Source organism: Patella vulgata, chromosome 5, assembly GCF_932274485.2.
Source record: "Patella vulgata chromosome 5, xgPatVulg1.2, whole genome shotgun sequence".
NCBI classification, from domain to species: Eukaryota; Metazoa; Mollusca; class Gastropoda; family Patellidae; genus Patella; species Patella vulgata.
This window is the reverse complement of record NC_065883.2, coordinates 80,143,265-80,169,288: the sequence shown is the minus strand read 5'-3', so window position 1 is coordinate 80,169,288 and position 26,024 is coordinate 80,143,265. Positions and strand designations below refer to the sequence as shown.

The 26,024-nt window shown below is 35.5% G+C and overlaps 1 protein-coding gene across 3 annotated transcripts in view; it reads right to left on the bottom strand.

Annotated features, from left to right (window-relative positions):
* Nucleotides 1–26,024, bottom strand: part of LOC126822534 (protein trachealess) — an 82,100-nt gene that overhangs the window by 33,009 nt on the left and 23,067 nt on the right. The window contains exons 1-2 of one of the 3 annotated variants that reach the window (XM_050551471.2): nucleotides 19,157–19,310; nucleotides 5,973–6,208 (exon numbers count right to left, since the gene is read on the bottom strand). In XM_050551471.2, coding sequence (XP_050407428.1) covers nucleotides 5,973–6,208; nucleotides 19,157–19,230 — 310 coding nt within the window. In that variant the 5' untranslated portion in view covers nucleotides 19,231–19,310. Of the gene's footprint in view, nucleotides 1–5,972; nucleotides 6,209–18,852; nucleotides 18,960–19,156; nucleotides 19,311–26,024 lie in introns of those variants that run through there. The other 2 variants (XM_050551472.2, XM_050551470.2) reach the window with 2 other exon arrangements.

The following is a 26,024-nucleotide window of genomic DNA, read 5'->3' as shown; positions in this document are numbered from 1 at the left end:
ATAGTATCTTTATTCATTCTTCTATCCATCCTGATCCATTCATTCATTCGCCCATATATCTATATAGTACCTGTAATCATTCTTCTATCCATTCATTTATCCATCTATTTCATAAAACCATCTATTTCAAAGAATTAAAAGTGATAAAGATAGTAATATAGTATCTTTATTCATTCTTCTATCCATCCATTCATTCATTCATCCATCTATTTTATAAAACCATCTCTTAACAGAATTAAAAGTGATAAAGATAGGGTAATATCTGGTGATATGGAACCTGTCAAAATACCGTGGTAACCATCTTCCCTGATAATCCCTATCACAGCTAATAAAATATATTACACTGCTGGTGCCAACCCATGTGGCAGTTATTACCAATATTACGATAAACATTGCCTAAATTACTTCTTTATTGCAGCATGAAAGCAAATTGACTTGAAAAGGTCTGATAGCAGATTATTTATTTCACTTGAAAATCACCCATCTTAAAAAGCCTCTGGGTGTCATTAGAGGGTTTTTGAATCCTCCTTGCTAACTACAATATTGTTAAAATTGAATCTCTAAACGGAATATAAGTCCAATAGTTCAATTCCTTTCAGTATTTATAAAGTTATGATGATTTGAAAAGTTGTCAATATTCGGCATCGTCTGTAGATGGCATAAAAAATAGGATATAGTCCAAACATGTTACCTAAAATCTTCCATAAAATCTAGGGGGTTGGATGGCCGAATGGTTAGCACGTGCGCGCTGTATCATACGATCTGTCATTAAGTCAACTGGCATGGTTTCTATTCCCCGGTTGTACGTGACACAGAGTAGGGTCGCCTGTCCAACCTCGTGGGTTTTCTCTGGGACCTCCGGTTTCCTCCCACTGCTAAAGACCCCTATGCACAAGCGAATTATTGAAACAAAATTGAATCATGTGTTAGTCCCGAAATGACCTAGTTTGCGTTGAATGGACGTTAAACACTATTTCTCTTTTTATCAATAAAATCTTTTGACAACTGACTCGAAGCTGGGTGATTATCTATCTTTTGACAAGCCCGTTTTAAATCTAACTGACTTGAAGCTGGGTGGTTATCTATCTTTTGACAAGCCCGTTTCAAATCTAACTGACTCGAAGCTGGGTGATTATCTATCTTTTGACAAGCCCGTTTCAAATCTAACTGACTCGAAGCTGGGTGATTATCTATCTTTTGACAAGCCCGTTTCAAATCTAACTGACTTGAAGCTGGGTGATTATCTATCTTTTGACAAGCCCGTTTTAAATCTAACTGACTCGAAGCTGGGTGATTATCTATCTTTTGACAAGCCCGTTTCAATTCTAACTGACCCGAAGCTGGGTGATTATCTATCTTTTGACAAGCCCGTTTTAAATCTAACTGACTCGAAGCTGGGTGATTATCTATCTTTTGATGAGTCTGTTTTAAATCTAACCAACTTGAAGCTCGGTGATTGTCATTATGATTTTTGTTTTCCTAATCTTTTTAATCCAATTGAGCAGTAAGAAATTAGATATAGTCCGAAAAATACAAATGACAATTCGTGTTTCTTCAAAACATTATCACATTATCATGTTAAAGTCAAATTCTATTTTTCCAAAACATACAAATTCCAAATAAATAAACTCCATCCTTCCAAAACAAATTCTATTCTTTCAAAACAAATTCTATTCTTTCAAAACAAATTCTATTCTTTCAAAAAGAAAAGAAAAGAATGTATTCATTATTCGTGTTTCTTTAAAACATTATCATGTTAAAATCAAATTCAGTTCAACGTATCCAACGGCCCCTTTTTGGCAATAGTTTGTGGCTGCTCGACCCTTATCGTATCTAGTTGTCCTGATAAAAATACCAGTAGAAGTTCAAGCGTGTAATAAATAATTTGAAATAAGTTTTATCTTCACCTTTTAGGGCTTGGAGCATGTAAATACCTGTTTCACTTAAAAAAAATTTGTGAAAAGTGACGTTTTTTAATTGTGAGTTTCCTTTCTACTTTTCGAAACTGTCTGAAACTACTGCTTCTCGGCTATCTCGAGGAACGCAAACAGATTTTTGTCAAAAATTTATATTTTTATGAAAGCTTCAAGTGGAATTTTATGATTTTTATGAGATTTTTCAATCAAATTTTATTATTATTTTATGATGTGTTTTTATCCAATTTTATGATGTTTTTATAATGTTTTTATCACATTTCATGACTTTTTATGTATTTATCATTATCAAATATTATGATTTTTGTTTTCATATAACTGCACTGACAATAACTTATCTCCAGTCCATAAAGTAGTGTTCAACCAGTGTTATGCAGATAAGAACGTCCCCCACCCCCCAACAGAAGCACTGGTGGCAATAATGGTCGCAGTCATCCTATGTTCATATACCCATATAACATTGACTGAACACCGTCAAATAGAAAATGAAAGCTGGAGGTCATAAAAAACCTGGATGATTTTCTTATTCACATCCAGATTAATTAGTATAGACATTTATTATTGAGAGCAGCGATTTATGTTTAATTTTATATTTTATGATAATTTTATGAGAAACAGTGAAATTTTATACTTTTTCTGATAGTTTTATGAGAAATGATGAAATTTTATAAAAATTAATGTTTTTATATTGTATAGTCCCTTCTACCTCCAACCTCCTGAGTCAAGGAAAAAGTAAACTAGAGCTTTCAATTTTTGACTTATATTGTTTACCTCAGACAAGCATAATATTTGTTTTTAGAGAATTTAACATTATCCAAATTTTAATTATATCTTTTAATTTTTATACACATAAAAACTATCAATTAAACTGGATTTATTGTTTTTTAAGGATAAATTCTTTCAAGTTCTATTTTTATCACATTTAAAATTGGCTGACAGATAAGTTTCCCAGTTGGTGGTCAATTTCACTGTCAGTCTGTCAAAACTGGCCAACATGTATTAAATGACAGCCTTGATGTGATGTTAAGAGTGGGTGAGACAATCCATGTGATGTGAAATTAAATGAAATGAAATGAAATGGAGTTTAACGTCCTACTGTTCTGCTCCTAACCTGGGCTAATGAAGACGGGCATACGCCATACAGTGTGCTATGAGGGAAATTTTGCCTGGACAGCGGCACTACGGCCTACTCTTATATCGAATTCCAACTGCCAAGGGATCTTTTAGGTGCACGCCAATGTGTACACGGGACCTCGGTTTTTTCGTCCCATCCGAACGACTAGACAGCTTTCCTTGTCAGCCCCTCCGTCCTGCATCACTGACAAGTGAGAACCACGCCAGAAAATCTGGATGAACTTTCTCGGCCAATGCAGGGATCGAACACCCGACCTCCAGGCTAGCGAGCTAGCGTCTTAACCACTTAGCCACGTGATCCCCCCATGTGATTTTAAGAGTGGGTGATAGTTTCACACAATCCATGTGCTAAAAGTGTGATACCACCTATGTTTAATGGGACAAAAAATGATACTTTGAAACACTGAAAAAAATTAACCTTCAGTTATTATATTAGTCTGGGTTTTTATTTTCAAAAACCTTATCGATAAAGCGAACCAGGTCTGAATTTAAGAAGTCTACATTATCTATCCCTGAACCATTCTCAGCCCAGTTATGTGAAATTCTGCACATAAAAGTACATTGAAGTTGTTTTATGTTAAGGTAAAAGTGAAATAATTAAGCTTAGCTTGGTTTCCATTCACATCACCAACATTGTCATCTGATTGGCATTAAAGCACATTTTTAGGGGCAGATCCAGGTTTTTTTGGAGGATAGGGTTTCCCAGGTTCCTGAGACAATCTAACTTTTTTTTAGGGGTAGGGGATTGGGTGGGTTAATAAGGATTTATTCACATGACAAGCCCCTAATCAACTCTCTAGATTATTGGATGGCTGAGCTTTAAATGGATAACCGTTGCTACGATAATAAACGAACTATGCTGCATCTTCAAACATCTTCATATCTACTAAATATTGCAGACTAGCGATGTCATCGTGAGTTGATTATGGTCTTTTCATGTTAATAAATGTCTAATTAATAATTTATATAACATTTCAGACGAAAGACTTGCAATAGGCAGATTTAGCTCTTGCATTATAATGTATGTTTAATTAGGCATTTATTAACATAACAGGTCCATAATCAACTCTCTGGATCCTAGGAAGGCTGAGCTTTCAATGGATAATCAAGACTTAAGTCTTGGTTGTCAAGTACCATTGTTACGATAATAAACAAACTAGGCTGCATCTTCAAACGGTCATAACTTCACCCAGAATAAATTAACCTGAATCAAATTTCTTAAAGTATATTTAATCCTTGATTTCAAAAACTACAGATGTACTACATGGAGAGCAGATGTTGTAATTTGTATGTCATTAATTTTTACAAACTTGCTGATAACAGTCTGATTTATTCCATTAGCCAATCACCCCCCCACTGATATCTCTCGTAATTTATTGGAGCCCCACTCGTGGAGGTCAGAGTTCGCCTAAAAACCCAGCCAAATAATCTAAATGTTCTCAGGAAGTTGATTCGATACGAAGGGTTTTGATCACGAGTCAGGAGTCAAATTCCACCACACACATGTTAAGGAAATGTTTTTACAAAGTAATATTTGTTGATAAAAGAAACAACAATTTTATTTAGTATATATTCCTGGGAGTTCTTGTCTATCTTTTATAAATATACTGGAGACGCCGAATGGTCTTACAAATGGGCTTTAGATCATAAGGTCTGTCAATGAGTTTCAATTCCCTGCTTGTACGTGACAAAGAGTAGGGTCGCCTGTCCAACCTCGAGGGTTTTCTCCGGGTCCTCCGGTTTCCTCCAACTGCTAAAGACCCATTCGCGCAAGCAAATTATTGAAATAAAATTGAACCGTATGTTAGTCACAAAATGACCTGGTTTGTGTTGAGTGGACATTAAACCCCATTTCTCTCAACATATATATACAGTGTAGGGGCTTTCTGAGCTATATATATATATGAATTTTATTAAAAAATATATGCCCTCCTTAAATCGAAAAATTGGATAACTGAACATTAATAATGTTAGATGTTATATCTTATTATATAATTATATTTCATATTTATTCTCCTGTTTCGTAACTACGCTCTGACGTAACGTCATTGTCTTATATATTACATTATATTATTATATCAATATGGCCTGAAGAGGTTCAAAAGAACTGAAAATGTTAGCCATAAACATGCAGGTAACGACTTTCTGGCTGGGTGTTCCAAATTGAAATTAAATTGGGCGTTACGTCCTACTTTCATCCATCAAGCTGGCTAATGAAGATGGGTATACCCCATGTAATGTGATATGGGCGATATCCTGTGTTGATTATTCATTTTATTCTAACAATCAAACTCTAACAAGGTCCGGGTGAGATGAATTTATATAAGCTCCCACAATTATAACATAGTGTACTTTTTATAATATATAAATATTTATTGAATAAATAGTGTCAGAAAAAAAAAGGTCCGGGGGGTTGGATGGCCGAATGGCCGAATGGTTAACACGTACGCACTGTATCATTAGGTCTGTCATTGAGTCAACTACCGTGGTTTCGATTCCCCGGTTGTATGTGATAAGGAGTAGGGTTGCCCATCCAACCTCGTGGGTTTGCTCCAACTCCTCTGGTTTCCCCCCACTGCTAAAGACCCCTACGAGCAAGCAAATTATTGAAATAAAATTGAACCAAACGTTAGTCTCGAAATGACCTGATTTGTGTCGAGTGGACGTTAAACTCCCCCCCTCTCTCCCTCTAAAAATGTCTTCTGTCTGGTACCATGCAGCAGACCATCAATATGTTAAACTTTCAAAATGAGTCTTCAGGCATATCATTCTCGGTAACCCCTAAGGAGTCAAAAACAGTTTCAAAAATATTTAAGATGTGAAGAAATAGAGCACATCCTAACCGAGCACTCATCCTGGAATCGCTTAAAAACACTAAAATAAAACTTGTTAAAAATGTCTTACCTTTTAGACCTTTATTCAACTGTCCGTCTCGATTCCACGCAGGATCTCCATGACCAGAGAAATCGCGTAATTTTAGATAACTGATTGACAGACGTATAATGGAGGCTTTGTCCAGCTGACTTGTAATGGCGGCAGGTAAAGGCAACATCTTAGCCAATTCATAAAATTCATAATTCTCTTTTCCTCTTCGTGATCGTGCAGCATCGCGTGATTTCTCTTTACGCACTTCTAAGATACTGAAATAAAAAACAAAAAAACCCCATCAAAATGAGGACCAATATCTACCAGTATTTTACAATGATTCAGGACGAGAGATACAGAGAGAGAGGGAGAGAGAGAGAGAGACACAGATAGAGAGGGAGAGAGAGAGACAGAGAGGGAGAGAGAGAGAGACACACACAGAGAGAGAGGGAGAGAGAGACACACACACAGAGAGAGACAGAGAGGGAGAGAGAGAGACACACACAGAGAGAGACAGAGAGAGACAGACACACAGAGAGAGACAGAGAGGGAGAGAGAGAGAGAGAGAGAGAGAGATAGAGAGAGAGAGGGAAGAGAGAGAGACACACACACACAGAGACAGACACAGAGAGAGAGACAGAGAGGGAGAGAGAGAGATAGAGAGAGAGAGAGAGAGAGAGAGAGAGAGAGAGAGAGAGACAGACAGAGAGGTTGAGAGAGGGAGAGAGACACAGAGAGAGAGAGGGAGATAGAGAGAGAGACACAGAGAAAGACACAGAGAGAGAGACAGAGACAGACAGAGAGAGAGAGAGAGAGAGGGAGAGAGAGAGAGACACACACACACACACACAGAGAGAGATAGGGCTTAACCTCCATTCACACAAACTAGGTTATTTCTTGACTAAATATTGTTCAATTTTATTTTAAGAATTCACTTGCACATCAGGGCCCTTATCTGTGGGAGAAAACCGAAGAACCTGTAGAAAACCCGCAAGGTTGGACAGACAGCCCTACTCCTGGTCTCCTTGTCACGAATAATTTGGATAACGAAACTACACAGACCTTATGATGTAACACACAGAAGTTATACCATTCACCCAACCCCGCCTCAGGACAAATCCAAATGCAGATCTGTTTTAAATGTAGCCATTGTGACAAAAATATTTTGGTCATGTTTAAAAAAAACGAATTTATTTTGATTCTGAGGTACCTTAAAGTACAAAAGTGTTCGACTGGAGTAAATTTAAACCAATCCACATCTGCAGGGACGGACCAAAAATTTTTGTTGCACGGGGATATCTTTGAGTTTTATGCCTGTCCTTCCTCTCACCCCCACCCCCTGTCCTTCCTCTCACCCCCACCCCCTAACGCATCATAATACAATACTCATCCAACATATTTAAAAAGTGTGTGGGGGGGGGGATGGCCGAATAGAAATGAAATGATATGTAGTTTAATGTTTATTTTTTTGCATCAACTGGTCACTTATTTTTAATTATTCGACCATCTGGGGATCTTAAACATGATGCCAATGGTTAGCACGTGCGTGTTGTATCATAAGGTCTGTCATTGAGTCAACTAGTGTGGTTTCTATAATTCCCTGGTTGTACATGACAAGGAGTAGGGTCGCCTGTCCAACCTCGTGGGTTTTCTCCGGGCCCTCCGGTTTTCTCCCACTGCTAAAGACCCCTACGTGCATGCAAATTATTGAAATAAAATTGAACCATGTTAGTCCCGAAATGACCTAGTTTGTGTTAAGTGGGCATGTATAAGTTTCTCTCTCTCTCTCCTCTCTCTCTCTCTCTCTCTCTCTATTTAAACAAAAAAACAAAATTCTATCAGGCATCATATATCCTTCTAAAGTCCCAACAAAAAAACAACTTTTGTCAGTGTGTTGCCCCTGTCAATGTGTCATGCTTTGACGGACCAAGCCACTTCTAAATACTCTTTTATGAAATAATAATGATCTAATTTATTTGGCTAAGAAAATAAAAGAGATCGGTTGATTAATTTAAAAAAATAATGATCAAAGGTTTTTATAAGACAATAATTAAAGTCAACCGTGGATATATGACAGAAACTTGTCAAATAAACATTGAAGGATGACAAATTTAACGTTGATCGTCCCCCTTATATGGTGTGGTTAAAGATCTCATCGACGCGGCCCGGGGTATTAAATTGTGTATAACGGGAGTCAATTTAGCGAGGTTACAATCTGCAGTGAAGGAGATAATAGAAGATAGTCTTAATGAAAACCGCGGTATTACGCGATTAAGATGAATTGCGGGACCATACATTTCACTAAATAATTTACCACTCATCCAAATCTATGAATAAATTTCACTGAGAAAAGGCAAAAAGAAATGAAAAGTGCCGAAAGATTTTACAAAAGTGATTGATGGTGCTCTAGTGGAGATTTTCTTCCCTTCGTTAAACGAATTCCATCAATATTACCGGAGTTTCCGATCGGGATATTTGTCAGCTGTTTTTAAAACAATCTGTAACCATTCTTGTGAAAAAAGATGAACGACCTTTTAGCGATGATTTATTGGATCAAAATGAGGATAAAATTCATTTTAATAAATTAATCAACTTATTTAATTTTATTCTTAAAAAAAAAAAAAAGTTATGTGGTAGGCCAACTAATAGTTGAATTTTTAAAAATAATTTCTATATGTAAAATAAAGTAAATGTGTCCATTCTAGATAATTATTTTATTGCCGACATGTTTCATATAATTTTCCAAGTATTGTACATAATATGACCGACATAAGTCATAGGATTTCTATATATTAAAAATCAATGTTACTTTTCCCATTTTGGTAAACATATCTTCGACAACATTAATATATTTTAAATATATTTTATTTACCTAATTATTTCTCAAGTAAGATACGTGTTGAATTAAACAGACACTGGCATTAGCGTTATATTGTTCTTATAAATACACATAGTCAAACTCTTTACAATCAAATATCAACTGGCCCCTGGGCTATAGAACCTTATTAAACCATAGCTATTACATCAGATACAATTTAGACGAAGCATTACATTGGTCATTAACCAAACTCTCTATAGAATGAACTTTTGTTTTAGATTTCAACTTAGAAGCAATATTTTATAGTTTAATTGTCAATGTGTCATAATTGTCTATTATATATTTTGTAGAATTGTATTTAAAACATAGAGTGAGCTATGGTTTAGAATGGATCGGATCTCTCTCTTTTCTTGTTAATATTTGTTGATTTATCTACGTTTAATAAATCACATAGAAGTTACTTGGATTCAGTCTTAATTTTATAAGACCAGAAACAACGTGGTTACATATGGTGAGAGATATGCCGGCTTTTGATTACCTCAACAGCATTGCCAAAGCGAGTAAACCCAATACTTGGATGTAGCCGAAGGTTAAAAGCAACGTAGAGTCCGGCCTACAGAAATTCTGAAGAACAGGAACGAAGAAAAGTCGGACCAGGAATGATAGAAGTCTGAAGGGTTTATAAATCTTTTTCTAGAAGAAATATAAGTACAACACATACTGATTTGATCTGCTATTAATCAGAAACGACATAACATATATATTTCGTTAGGTATCACAAAAGAAACATGTATAAATCTGGGTATCTAGTTGACCACCCTCTGTTAAAATCAAGGCTTTATATGGTTACCCCTGATGACGTTGGGGTTGGGCTAAGAATTCGTCATCCGCAAGCTAAATTGTGAATCGTAAAAGGCGATTGAAATTTGCTACAGAAAAAGATCTATGTTTCCATAAAAAAAAGAAAAGAATTTTTAATAATTTTATAAGACCAGAAATAACTGGTCACAGTAACTAGGTATTATTTATCTTAAAAAGCCTCTAATTGACAATTGCAGTCTCTAGACAGTATTTATTTTTCCAAAAGACTTATCAGACATGACAATAGAGGTGATAATATAAATGTCAAGTGGACTTTAAACCCATTTCTCTCTCTCTCTCTCTCTCTCTCTCTCTCTCTTTTGTTTTATTTATTTATTTATTTATTTTTCAAACATGACAATAGAGATGATAATATAAAGTTACATGATAATAACATGAGAAAGTTTTGATGACAGAAAAATAATGATGTCATGAATGATCAGCCTCTAGAGGATTACACATAAAAACATGCTTAAATTAAAACTAGGTTTATTTCCAATGGAGTCCTTTTCGGTTCCATTTCGGTCCTTAATTTTTCATGGTTTATTTCACAATAAACTGTACCCATTTTGATTATTTAGATAAACTTTCGACTTGGTTTTAATTGGATTAATTAGAGCACATCCAAAAATTTTACCCAATACATGTAGGTGATGCTGGTTTGTTTCTATTGTCTGTAGAGGATGTCGATTGTTGGGCAAGTTTCAATCATTCATATTTTTGTACATACTGAACGGAATTGAACCATTTTTAGACGGATATTCCTTTTAGAGTTTTAAGGGGATTCGAACCCCTCAAATGTCGAATAGAGACTTTCATAAATTAATCAAATTATTTGATTTTATTCTTTAAAAAAACTCCAAAAATATATTAGATTATTCTATTCCAATTAATAATGTTTTTGACAAATACTTTAAACAAAATTAAGAAATTTGTTTTTAATAATTCAATTATCTAAAGATACATTATGTACGATTTAGATAAAGATCTGACAGTTCGTGCTATAATAGCTCAAAAATAGATTATTAAAAATAGATTATTCAAAAATGAATATAATGAAAATTTAATTCAAATTACTTTATTCTGAGCAAAGTTATCATTGTTTGAAGTTTTGAGTCAGCCTCGATTCAACATTTTCAAATTTAATTATTAAATAGTCTAGAGGTTTGATTTTGGCCTTATATCATGTGTATTAATGTCTAAATAATAATTAATATAACATTTGAAGCCAATATAAAGAAATGTAATAGGCAGATTTATAGCTCTTATATAATGAACGGAGACACGTGTGTAATACCTTTAACTAAACTAACAAAGTTCATTCATGCAAAATAAATACCTGAAACTTTGTGACTATATTTAGATATTCATTCATCACGTTTTAATTACTTTTAAAAAAACATGTCCATATCCTGTTTAAATGTTTTAGTCAAATTTCAAAGGGATATTTCTTCTGTTCATTTTAGCAAAATAAATTACTATAAAAATGAGGACTTTCTCAGAACAATTTTTATAACGAATTAAGTCTTTGGCTACTTAACAGATTAAAATTGAAGACTTGTTCATTCATAACATATATTATAAACGTTTGTTTATGATTTCTACCTATTGTATCTTGTCCATAGTTTTGACAAGGAGTAGGGTCGCCTGTCCAACCGCGTGGGTTTTCTCCGCGTACTCAGGTTTCCTCCCACTGCTAAAAACTGAATCATATGTAAGTCCCGAAATGACCTAGTTTGTGTGCAGTGGACGTTAAACCCCATTTTGTTTTGTGTAAATTATGTGTGGTGCAGTCCCCACTGTTAAAATGAACACTTGCTAATAAATTTTTTTTTTTTTTATCACAAACAAATTGGTAATTAAATTGATTAAATTTAGACAACGCCATACCATGGGGGAAAAATAATTTAAAAAAAAAAATATTTGTATGTTCTTCTCAATACCTTTTTAAACAAAACTGACTTGAGTGGCTATCTATTTGTCAAAACTGACTTGAGTGGCCATATTTGTCAATACCACAAAGATCTAAAAAACTAATTTGGTTTTGGTATGATATTTCACATTTCAATGTGACGTGTGATTACATGGAAGTTTAACCCATCTGTTTGATCAGACTAAATATAAATTAATACATCAACTTACCAAGAATGGTGAATATTATCCTGTAGTGAATATGGAAACGATGAAAACAGACCAAACATGTTTAAATATTAGATCCTAAAAATACCATTCCAAAAAAATCGACAACTTGTAACGACACACTGATTGAATAGTTCACAATTCTGATTGTTCCATTTTCAAAAAAATCACAATTTAATTTTAAAAATTGACTATCCAGTTGTGAAAGCTTACCATGAATCAAGTTTAATAAATCAGTATTTAATTACAAAAATTCACACTGCCCTTAAAATCCAAAACCAAAAAGTACCAAAAACTTATTTGTCTTTAAAGCCAACTTTTTAAAATTTTCGAATGAAAAATAACTCTCAATTCAAAGCCTTTCTAACATGTAAAGATGTCGATGAAGTTGATACGGAAATATGAAGTAAGAAGCTTTTGAGTCGAGTCTCCTCAAATTAACCGCCTCGTTACGATAACAATCATATTTATCAACTTGTCTTAAGCCCTTAAAATCCCTAGCAGATATAAATTACCCTTGGAAGCATCCTTAAAATAAACACATATTACCATAATGGTCGTTTCACTTCATCAAATTTATGTATTTTGGGATAAGGAAGAATAAAACACTAATTAAATAAAGCCATTTGTTTAAAGAATTGCGGCCATATTTCGTTAAGTTTCTACGAGAATTTAAGTCAATTAGGAATAAGGTGTATGAGGACACTTGATTCTGTGCGATATAATAAGATTTGTGGAGAGGATTAACAACCCCGTAACTTATTTCCCCTCCATTTCAATAATTGATAAATTGGATTACAGAGCTAGTTTATATGTTGATAAACCAATTCCGCGCACAAAGACCTCCAATTGCTACCAGCTCCCTCGAGTTTCTCCCGACATCCAGGAGAGACGTAAAATTCGTAACCAGCGATTTGTCTGTCGTCATTATTAAATCATTGAATGTCATCAACGCTTATTTTGTAGCAAAAGTAATTATCAGATGTTAAATATGGCTTCGCCGAGGCTAATTGAATTTCCTCATCTGAATCTAGCCGACTTCGGAAAATGTTTCGTTAGGGATAAATCGTCAATGAATAATGTTAGCGAAGACTTGTGCTTATCTCTTCCCCTTCATTTAAATATTTACACCCCCTTTTAACGGCACTGATTAACAAGACTTAATTACTTCGTCCTGATTGGTCACTATCAAATTAATTGATCCAATCAGGTTTGATTTAATTAAAGAATTAGTAACCCAGCTGGTAATATGATGGACTGTGTTGTTCCCAATAAAAACAATTAAAGGCAGCTCATTCTCGTATTTCCGGGTTCCGCTGATATTAAGGGTTTTTTTAGGGGTTGGTGTGACTTGTGGGACTTGGTGATGTAGGGTTAAGGGAGGGGGGGGGGGGGGTAATGTTCATTCGACACAAACTAGGTCATTTCAGGACTAACATACATTAGCCTACAATTTCTATTTTTTCATAAACTCCACTATTTAATATTTTAAAATATATACTTAACACATAGTTAATTTTCTATAAATATTTTTTCAATGTTATTTCTTTATCTCCCACCATTGACTATTGTTCTAAAAGAGAGAGTAAAAATATGAATCCCTTATAAACTACAATATGATGAAACTAGAATCCCTAATAGGAATATCAGATCAAAAATAGTTCAGTATTTACAAAGATATGGTGAATTAAAATTTTCATTGATCAAAACTGTTCGTTATGCAATAAACCCTCCGCTATTTTGTTGCCCACAAAAATTTGATAATAGGCCTGTTATAAATCAACCTGATTATAACACAGATCTATATTTCGTTTCATTTTGGTTTTTTATACTTTCGATGGCCTACACTACATGAAGATCTGACCAGTTGTACTGGGAGGTTGTGTTAGTTATTTTGACCCTATGACACCAGACATTGATTAACCAATCAGCATTAATGTTACTAGTGGATTACCCACAGTTCCGTGAAAAACACGCCTAAAGCTCGCCGTAACAGACAGTTTCATTGGCTTATCCCTGACACCATTCAGAACACGAGTTAAATAACAATTCTTCCAGATCCAAGTGTAGTAAAGACAAGTAAAACGAAATTTTGAACTATAAAAACGAAATGAAATAGAATCTGTGTTTTAATCAGATTGGTTTTAAATCCGATTGATTCCACGCCAGGATATTATCAAGTGTTGGTATTTTGATTTTGTCATCTTCATTAAATGTTAAACATACATTATGCAAGAGCTAAATCTGCCTATTGCAGGTCTTTCCTTAGGCCTGAAATGTTATCTAAATTATTAATTAGACATTAATTAACTTATCCAGACCATAATCAACTCTCGATGGCATCGCTAGCCTGCGATGTTTATTGGATTACATTCCGATTTGCTGTTCGACTTCCATTCATAATTAAATCAAAAAATGGATAATTAAGACTATGTTTTTTATCCTACCAACTTTAGTAATGATGATCTAGGCTAGCCCCAATATTCAATCGCTAAAATCTCGGTTAATCATTGTGGATCAATTTGACTGAAATTTTCAGCAAATTGCCTTTACATTATCTAGTTTTTAACTATTATAGTGAGAACTAACAGCTCGTTATCGAATCTCTCACAATGTGTCTTTAATAAAATGTTAAATAATTAATTTGAGTCTATATTAGCCTGGATTAAGCCGTAAGAAATTTGATATTTTAACCACAAAATGCCAATGGTGCGGCGTTACTTTAAGATAATTGTATGAAAAGTTTGAAATGTTCTGGGGTGATGAACAGGGTTTGATATTTCCTTTACCCATAGCTATTTAAACAAGATTGATATTTCAATAATCTATCTTCAAATATTTAACGCTTATTTCTGAGTGAGAAGTTTAAAGGACAGGTAACTCAATGTTGATGGTGGCGCTCGGGTATGGTCTATTATCATGGTGATATGTATGTAAAATGGCGTAACATCCGCGACTTGTGTATATAAGTATTAGCTAACCTTACTTGATAATAAACTTTCTCTCTACAAACAATACGTATACATCAAACGTGAAAACTTGGTTATTTAGTTACTATCGTTGACAATCTAAAGTGAGAACATAAAAATTTTCTAGTGCATTCCCTAGTAGATTGAATATTTGCACAATACAAATATAATTATTATTATTATCTAGTGCATTCCCTAGTGGATTCAATAGTTGCACCATACAAACATCATTGTTAGCATCATCTAGTGCATTTCCTAGTGGGTTGAATAGTTGCATCATACAGATATAATTATTATTAATATATCTAGTGCATTCCCTAGTGGATTGAATAGTGGCTACAATACAAACATCATTGTTATTATTGTTTTGGTTCTCCAGAACAGTGTGCCTTCATTAACCCAATGCATGTAAACGTACCCATGAAAGTTGGTATTCGATTAACAGTAGGTTAAATCGCCACTGTCTTGGCAAAATTCCCCACATGGCACACTGCATAGCATATGCCCATCTTCGTTATATAGCCCTCGACACAAACCAGATCATTTCGGGACTAACATATGGTTCAATTGTATTTCAATAATTCGCTTGCATGTAGTGGTCTTTGAGTCATTGAGTCAAGTTAAATGGTTTTGGTTCACCGCTTGTATGTGACAAGGGTCACCTGTCTAACTTCAAGGGTTTTTTCCAGGTGCTCCAGTTTCCTCCCACTGATAAAAACCCCTACATGAAATAATGACCTAGTTTGTGTAGAGTGGATGTTAAACCCCATTTCTCTCTCTCTCCCTTCGGATGGGATGGAAAAAGAAGGTCTCATTGCAGCATGTTAAACATAGGGCACTGCTGTCCGGACAAAATGTCCATCACTTTGGCTACAACACTTCATGACCAGTTGATGCCAAAAAAATAAACATTAAACTACATTTCATTTCATTTGTATTTTTTGCCGTTCCCTTTTATGACAGTGTTATCAGTCAGCTAATGGTTTAGTGACCAGACAGAAATGAAAGTTTGTAAATAATACAGAAGTTCAATCAACTTGTATTTGAAAACTAAAGTGACCTAGAAAAGTAGATTACAACATAAATTAATGAAAGAGTTCTAATATCTCGATGACCTTATAAATAGAAGTTGTCTTGTCATTATTATAAAACACTCCTCCTAGCTTTAAACACAGTCAGTAAATTTAATACAACAAAAACTATGTTATTATGGGACTAAAATATTAATCAAAGAGAAAGACAGAGAGAGAAATGGGGTTTAACGTCCACTCAACACAAACTAGGTCATTTCGGGACTAACACATGATTCAATTTTATTTCAATAATTCGCTTGCGCGTAGGGGTCTTTAGCAGTGGGAGGAAACCGGAGGACCCGGTGAAAAACCACGAGGTTGGACAGGCGGCCCTACTCCTTGTCACGTACAACCAGGGAATCGAAACCCCGCCAGTTGACTCAATGACAGACCGTATGATACAGAGCACTGTTAACCATTCGGCCATCCAACCCCCCAAGACGACCTATTTGTCTTGAAATATTTAGTGTGGGTATACAAAATGTGACCGCGCCAAAAAATGAAATGAAATGAGGGTTTAACGTCCTACTGTTCTGCTCCGAACTGGACTAATGTGAAATTTTGCCCAGGCAGCGACACTACAGCCTACTTTTATATTATCCTTAAATGACATTTAGAAGTAGAGGTATTAGGAGGGACCTCGATTTTTTGTCCCATCCAAATGACTAGACAGCTGTCGTTGTCAGGCCCTCCGTCCTGCATCACTGACAAGGGGGAACCACGTGCCAATAAACAGTGAAGGCATTCTCTTAATTTCATTATTAAAATACATAAAAATATAAGCATTAGTTGGGGAATTCAAAATTCAATTTGTTTAGAAATAGTTTAATTAATTTTTTTTAAAAATAGTAAAAAGATCAGTGTTTTAAAATATTGCATATGTTTAACATTTGGTTGAAAATGAAGTTCAGTCTCCCTTATTTTCTCGAATTAAAATAAAACACGTTATTTCAGTTGATTATGTAATTAGGAATAAATCAGCAGCGAGAACAATTTCTCGAATTCCCCGGAGAGACGCAAACTTTCTTACAACGCGTTTTAACGCTGACAAGTAGCGATTAGTAAAAATACACATACGGACATTTTCGGCAGGTTTCTGTGATTAGTTTCGATACTTTGTCATGATGAACGTTAACAACGAGAGCTGATCAAGTCAAATTCAATTTCTACCTCATTTCGAATTCAGCTCACATTTTCCAATCTCTACTCATGGTGTCTCTTGTGAGGCAATGTTGAGGTGGATATCGGAGTAAATTCCTACACACAACTCAATAATATCAGAGCTGCGTAAAAGATCAAATTGTTTTAAACAAGATATTCTAGGAGAGAAAATCTTTAAAATGTTCCAAAGATGCATGAATATTGCTTGATGACTCTGATCGTCATGTATGTTTTATTCGACAATATCGCATTCACGTTAAAATATATTCTAATTGATGATTAAAATATTTAATTATCGAAATGAAACAGAATTAAAAATGGAGAGAAACAGAGATGGGGTTTAAAGTCCACTTGACACAAACTACGTCATTTCGGGACTAACATATGGTTCAATTTTATTTCATTAATTCCATTGCTTGTAGGGGTCTTTAGCAGTGGGAGGAACAGGAGGACCCGGAGAAAACTCACGCCATTGGATAGGCGACCCTACTCCTTGTGAAGTACAACTGGGGAATCGAACAAACAACGCCAGTTGAAACTATCAATAGTAGATAATTTCCCGATTGGAACTCAATAATAAAATGTACATTTATATAGTGTTAGTTCTCCACACACTGAGGTATACTCACAGTGCATTCAGTTGAAATTGTTTTAATTTATCCTTGTAACACTTCTCAAAACATGAAAAAGTTTGAGATAATTTATAGACTTCAGGCTTATTATTCCTCTGTTTAGTTGCATTCCGTTTGAACGATCTGTATCCAAAATAGTAAATACTAATGAAATTAGATCATTTTAAAATGATACACCTTTGATAAATTCAGCTTTCACAATATATTTCAAGTGATTCCAATATCTTTAACAGGCTGATCTGTGATATTTAATTCAGGTAAGAAAATTAACAGACAAGTATAAGAAGGTTCTATTCAAGTGTTTTCCTAAATACCTGCTAGAATTTACTCAGTCAAGAAATTGATATTGATAATGGCTGATAATAGATCAGTACCTATATTTGGCTGTCACAGAAATTTGGACAATCATTGTATTTCTATCTATTCCACTCAATATTTGAATATTGGGGTCATATTCGAACAAAAAATTTTCGGACCAACATTTAAATCTCACTAACATTACTAATATTCATATCCTTGGACATTTCTTTATAGTGTTAAATGATAATTTATATTTTATAAATGAGTTATTAGAAGATATTAATCTTAACTAACAATATTTATCTATATCCCAGGACCCTGACTGAAAACATTTATACATAGCTCTGTTTTAGACACCTTGCTGATCACATCATACAGGCTTTTTCAATAAAAAAAAAATCCATGAAAAATTTTGTAAGGTATATATTATATATATTATTATTATTATTATTTTTTCATTTCTTTTTTTTTTGTGGGGGAGGGGGGCATTTTTTCATATATATTTGTTCACAAAATGAGATTATTTTTATTGAGTCAAATATTATCTGCTTACTGCTTATAAAGATTAAGTATAACTTTGCAATGTTTATTTTCTTTATAAAAAAATACCAATTTACCATTCAAGTTACAAGATAATAAAACGTAAAACATAACGGTTACCAGGGTGACAGTCAATTAATTTATAATTTTTTCATTTGTTTAATTGCATCAACAAAAAATGACACATTTATGGGTGAAAAAAAAACCCTCCCGTAAAATCAACCAGTCAGCTAGCTGACAACCGTTTTTTGGTTAAATAAAAACTGTAAAGAATTGAAACAGTCGAGAAATAATCCACGCGATAATATGTTTATGATTGTGACTGCTCTCACGGCAGGTGTCACAGAACACGTGGAGAGAGCGCGCTGGAATTCCAAAAATGGCGCGCTTTCTCCCGAGTAAAAATCTAGCGTAAACACAGCTTACCGTGCATTAAATACATGAACAGGCAAATGAACTTCAGTCATTTTTTGAACCATGCCAACTCAAATAAATTTCTTCCAACTCCGTATTCTTATATCATTAAATCTGTTAAAAGTTTGTCGTCTGATGGGAGCGAGGGAGAGAGTGTGTTATTCTCCCTGCTCGTTTTATAATAATAAATAATGCCCCGAACGGATTGTCGTATAGTTTATCTATGTCGTTTTACGAGACGGTGATAGCGGGTGCATGTTCAGTACAAATATAGTTCAAGTTTCCAAGTTAATAGTACACCATATATATCTCTTACCTATCCTCATTCTCTTCCTTCACGTTTATGGGGATAACGACCCCAGTCTCGGGAGGAAGTGTGCCAGTCCGCATGGAGAAAGATATTTTCCTCTCATGGCAGATTTTCTACACCGAGACGTAACAGTTATTTTGGGGTTTGATGGGTCGTTATGACCTGGTCCACGACAAGCCAAACGGTGTTAAGGTGCATTCCCACAGTTACCTCTCTTGCGAGTACATTAATAAATTTGTAACCACCTATGATCAACTTACAAAACATAAATGATTTAATCTTTTTGAGAATCGCCTTAATTTGAATTTGAAGAAATTCTGGCTTACTTTAATTGGTGAGAGGACCTGACCACGAGTTCACAAAATATTCTCAGACTTAAGAATTTACTCAAAATTGTTCGCCTTAATTTTAGCTCTTTATACAACTTTTGTTGGCTTTTATGCATCAAATACATCAATAAGAAACTATGTGGAAATCTTTGTGTTTCTGGATGAAAGATATTTCTCATAGACAGTGATTGAAAGTTGAGTAAATTCTTATCTTAAGTCTAAGAATGCTTTGTGAACTCGGGGTCGGGTTAATTAAGAGTGGTGATTCCACCCCCACCTCCAAAGTTTGTCATTGAGTGAAGTTGATTTCACAAATTAACTCCCGAGTCTAGAAAACAAAGTTTTCAAAAGATCTATACAATGAATCATATGACAGCAACCCCTCAAAACCATTTGCGCGTCGCATCGCTCGGTCACATTTCTCTTCAGTTACACGCCCCATTCTATATCTTTCCTTGTTCCGCCGTCGGAGTATGACGTTATGGAGACAGGTAACGCAATGTTAAAGTAGCTAAGTCTCTAACTCAATATCATTATTTGTCAAATTAAATCAACATTTATGTTGTGATCTTACCGGAAAAAGATGGGTTTTTGATATCCAATATTTAAGACAAAATAAACATTTTACCATTGGTACACGAATCGTGTACCATAATGCGCTTCAGCCCCAGTTGTATCAAGAGACTCGAGGGACGAGGCTAGACACATTGCACCAAATCAAACGGTCTATGTAGACTGGAATAACCAGACGCTAGAAATTTGCACTCGCTTGAGACTGCTGGCTTATTTTGCCGAACATAACTGATTTGAAATTGGAGTAAAAACGGAAACCATTGAATGTAAATCAGTTTATATACATTCATATTACAGTATTATATGCGTTGCGACCCACTTTTGTCAATTTCTAGGCCCCAAATGTTAGCGATTTAGCTCCTTTAATTCTGCTGTAAAGGGGCAGTATGGGAGATTAGATAAAGAGCTGGCAGTTCTCGCTATAATAGTTAAAAACTAGGTAAGGTAAATAAATAGAATATGCTGAAAATTTCAGTCAAATTGCTCCACTCTGAACCGAGATATTAGCGACTGAATTTATGACTAGCCTCGATCATCATTACTAAAGTCGGTATGATAAAAAACTAGTCTCGTTGACAAATTTTACGTTAAATCTTCCATCAGAAAATGTATTCAAATCCAGTAAATATCGCAGGCTAGCGATGACATCTAGAGTTGATTATGGTCTGGATAAGTTAATTAATGTCTAATTAATAATTTAGATAACATTTCAGGCCCAACGAAAGACCTGCAATAGGCAGATTTAGCTCTTGCATAATGTATGTTTAATGTGATTATTACAATGACATCATTATTAATGTGACGTCATGTTTAAAGAAAATGCGAATGAAATGAAATAGGTTTAACATCTCAGTAACACAATATGGTCAATTTGTCTCCATGGTTACCACTTTTCATCAATGTCCAATCCCAACGGTTCATTTACTTAAGAACCAATATCTACCCTCGTCAGCCCAACAGGCGCCCCACCTGACCGGTGAGAATAGGGGTTGAAAAATCCCACCCGACAGTTATAGAAAGAGTTCATAAAAGACTACGCCAGCGTGCCTCCTTCTCGACCTTTTTACACTGGAGACGTTTTCCTCTTTACCACAGTGCAGGATGGATGGATGGCCTGACAAGAAACAGTGTGTAGTCGTTCGGATGGGACCAAAAATCAAGGTCCCACGTACACATTGGAGTACACGTAAACGAACCCTTGACCGTTGGAATTCGAAATAACAGTATGCTGTAGCACCACTGCCCAGGTCAAGTTTCCCTCATTGCGGACTGTATATATGGCGTCATTGTCCACGGTATGGCGTATGCTCGTCTTCATTGGTAAGCGTTTTTTTTCCATCCACTGGAGCCAGGTGTAATGACGTCATATGTGGATTGTGGGTTAGGATAAGGGTTAGGAATGGCCCAGGGTTAGGGTTAGGGCTAGCCCTGTCTACATCTCGAGATTCTGACGAAATCTGCAGGCCACAGCCCTTACCCTAACCCTTATCCTAACCAACAATCCACATATGACGTCATAACACCTGGCTCCAGTGGATGGAAAAAAACGTTTACCGTCTTCATTAGCCCAGTCGGTGCAGAACAGTAGGAGTTAAAGCGATAATTTCATATTTTCTAAGAAAGTCAAAACACAATTATTTCAATGTCTTTTGCTCAATAGGTTGTCAACTCACTATTATATGATCATAGGTATTATTCTCCCTCTTAAAAATCCTTTGACCCCGGAAATAATAACACAATTACCTCCCTTGTTTTTCTAACCCCCCCCCCATGGAATAGCTATCTTCAAACGTTTGAATTTGAAGTTGAAAATGATATTTTTGCCAATTTCTCAATTTCTTAATAGGATTATTCTTTAACAAGGTAGGACTGTTTATAGATACCATCTATTTTAAAGCTTTATTTTAATAAATTTTAAAAATATAACTTAAAAATATGAAATTGCAACTTTAAAGGAGCTAAATCGCTAATATGTGGGACCTAGAAATTGACCCAAATAGGTCGCAACGCATATAATAATGTAATCTGATTGTATATAAACTGATTTACATTCAATTGTTTCCGTTTTGACTCTAATTTCAAATCAGTTATGTCCAGCGAAATACGGCATGAGTCTCAACCGAATGGCAATTTCTAGCGTCTGGTTATACCAGTCTATTGCGCATGCTCTCCAGATAAGATATGGCGTGACCGTTTGACATGAGTTGTGGAATATGTCGTTCTTTCTGGTCACTTGTTACAAATGACACTGAAACGCACTATGGTACACGATTCGTGTACCAATGGTAAATGTTTATTTTGTCTTAAATATTGGATATCAGAAGCCAACCCTTTCCAGGTAAGATCACAATATCAATATTGATTTAAATTGACCAATAATTTATGTTTTCAATGTCGGAGACTTTGGATGATATTGAGTTAGAGACTTAGCTACTTTAAACTCCATTTCATTTCACATTTTCTCCCCAGTATACCAGCTTGAGGAATGACGTGCCTTGAATTTGTCAGCCTATTGAAATGATTCGACCTTAACCGATGACACTCTAGCGAGGAAACACGTATTACGTTAGAGTGTAACACTAAAAGATATATATCCTTGCTCGACAGTCACGACCCTAAATAAATAACTATCAATCTAAAAACATATAATAAACTAACATGCAATATATCTTTAATCTTTACAATACTTCAACGAAAGTTTTATAGGACAACCTACACATCGTAACAGTGCCGTCCTGAAATGAAATGGAATGAGGTTTAACGTCCTTCTGCGCCAACCGGGCTAATGAAGACGGACAGACTCTATTCAGCGTACTATATGAGGGAAATTTGTCGAACATCATCGGATCTAAGGCTTACTCCTATTTCGTATTCCAACTGTAACGTGTACACCAACGTGTATGCGGGACCTCCGTTTTTAATATCTCCCGGACGACTGTTCTGTTCCTTTTTGACCAGCGCCACTGACACGTAAAACTACACCTGAAAATCTTGTCGTTACGTGGAACACTTTCAACGCGATGGATGAATGAAATGAAATGGGGAATTTAAAAAAGAGCAGACCTCAACCCTAACCCTAGTTGACGTGTACGCCATGGTTCACTGACCACCGAAAACCATATTACAGTCTCAAATACCCCATGTAGGCCTATGATGTCATGATGATAAATTCTCCTTTTCACGTATTAACTGAAACAGTATTAATAAATATATAAAAAACATCTAAAACATAGATGACTCGACTTTAAACAATGTCTTGGTTAGGACACTCGAAGATTAAAATATCGCGGGTTTGGATTCCATGGGCCTTGCAGTCGCCTATATTTGAGACAACGTGTCGTTCGCAGGGAGACCCCCCCCCCCTTCCTATCCGGAGTATCGCCGTTCAGCTGAACTGGAAACCGAGATGCCGTGGTAAGCTGGCTACACAATGTCGGTGGTGCATGGCGGAGGGTCTGACAGGGAAAATATTCTAGCCGTTAAAACTCATTTCATTTCATTTCATTCCTCCGTCGTTCAGATATATTTTCAAATTGATAGCTCTGTATCTAGAGACGTGAATGTTGAGCAATAATAGTTGTAATACATTATGACAGAATGCGCGCTTGATTTTTTTTAAGAAAAGCGAACATCACTGTCAGGGCAAAATTATATCTGTAAAATCTCGACATTGAACAGGTAACCAGTATTACTCTAAAAAAAAATGACCGAAATATTTTGTCGAGACGCAAACCCGATGTCAGGTCATTTATTGTGTTTTTCGATTTAGCTACGAGCTAAAAATAACATCATTGAAAATACATTTGGTCTGCATGCGTTTATTCATGGAGTATTGTGTTGTTATTTTAGCCATAATAAGATCTGTGTAACTGGGTTATCAACAGTCAAGTTATACTTTAAAATTAACCGTTATACTGTTCGTTTCATCACGTGCCATATGACATGTATATTATATCATACACGATGAAAGTCAATGCACTGTGATAATTCATATATATTGGAAATGAAATCAAATTGATGTTGACGTCATGTTCTACTGCATGACAAGCAAGGCTAACGGTGAATATGGCAATGCTCACCTCTGTGTATAAAATTCCGTTCAGAAACGTATGCAACGGCCATAACTAGTTGGGGGGTTGGATGGCTGAATGGTTAGCACGTGCGCGCTGTATCATGAAGTCTGTCATTATCGAGTCAACTGGCGTGGTTTCGATTCCCCGGTTGTACGTGACAAGGAGTAGGGTTGCCTGTCCAACCCCGTGGGTTTTCTCCGAGTCCTCTGGTTTCCTCCCACTGTTAAAGACCCATACGCGCAAGCGAATTATGGAAATAAAATTGAACCATATGTTAGTCCCAAAATGATCTAGTTTGTGTCGAGTGGACATTACCCACCCCCGCCCCCCCTCTCTCTCTCTCTCTCTCTCTCTCTCTTATATCAAATTCTAATTGGCAAGGGTTCTTTTACGTGCAGTCAAATTATACACGTGATCTCGGGGTTTTCGTCCCATCCGAACGACTATACACTATCCGTCGAGAACCACTGAACCACCACGTCTGCCACTCGTCGTCGAACCAGGGACCTCTCCGTTAGTAAGCCTGTGCCTTACTGGCTCCTATAAGACCACTGTTAATAGATTCTTCATTTCCACGCAATATATAAATATTAGCACGACAGTGTAATAAAATCTGTTCGTCATTTTCACACAATATTTAATTAGCCATCCAAGTCAAAATATACCCAAATTCATTATTAAACATTAAGAAAACAAAATCAAAATATGAACGCTACATAATCCCCCCCCCCCCCCCCGGCTTGGATTCAATCGGATTGAAAAAGAGTTGTATCAAAAGAGTTTAGGTGGCGATGACTTCTGGCCAATTCCCATTTGGTCTGCAGAGGAGTTCCAAATGTTGACAAATTTTCAATTTATCGCATTTTTGTAAATGACGAACAGAGCCGAACCATTTCTGAACTGATATCAGTGTTCGAGATATTCTGTACACAGAGATCCATCTTCTTCATACTTCGAGAATAGATCTCTGTCCTAAATGACCGCCATATCTAAAAATTAGTATGCTGTTTTGTAATGCGGTTCTAACCACAAAGACTAAATAAACTTTTTCAATTTTATTAAATGGAAGCAGAATAACTACTTAACAAAATTCTTGAAGCATATAAAGTGCTTTCGATTAAAATCGTCAATTTAGGACTTAAAATGTCGGTCAACTTACTTAGTGTCTGTTCTTAAACGGAGCTAACTGTAGACAGACAGCCTAAGTTTAGTATGTGTTAGAGATATACAATCTTCACAATATTGTAGTTTGTAAGAGATTTCTCAATCCCCGTAAATCGCGTTAACAGATTTTAATTCTGAGAGATCATTTTCGAATAAATGACGTTTTTTATTCGAACTGTACTTTTGTTAATATCTACCAGAATCAAAAAATACCAAAAGTAGAACAAAACTAGTTGAAGGTTATCCTTAGTTCTGTATGTGAATGCTATCTTCGTGTAATCTTTAAGGGTTTTTCGCTTGATTTCTGGCACAGAGTTCACAAATCATTCTCAGACTTAAGAATTTACTCAGAATTGTTCGTCTTATTTTAACTAAAATATCGCCTTTTATAAAAACTCTTCTTGTTTTAATGTATTCAATACATCAATAAGAAACAATGTGCAATGTTTTTTGTTTCTGGATCAAAGATATTTCTCATAAACAGTGATTGAAAGTTGAGTAAGTTCTTAAATTAAATCTGAGAATGCTTTGTGAACTCGGGGCTTGATATATATCTAATGAACAATGTTATATTCCTGTATTTGAATACACGGGTTCGATCGAGGAGTCGTCCGAAAAAGTGGCTCGTTTTTTACGGCACGGGTAACTCTTGTCGGTAGTGCTGGACGGAGGGCCTGTGAAGAACATTGTCCAGTCGTCCAAGGTCCCGTATACACTTTGGCGTGTGTGTAAAAG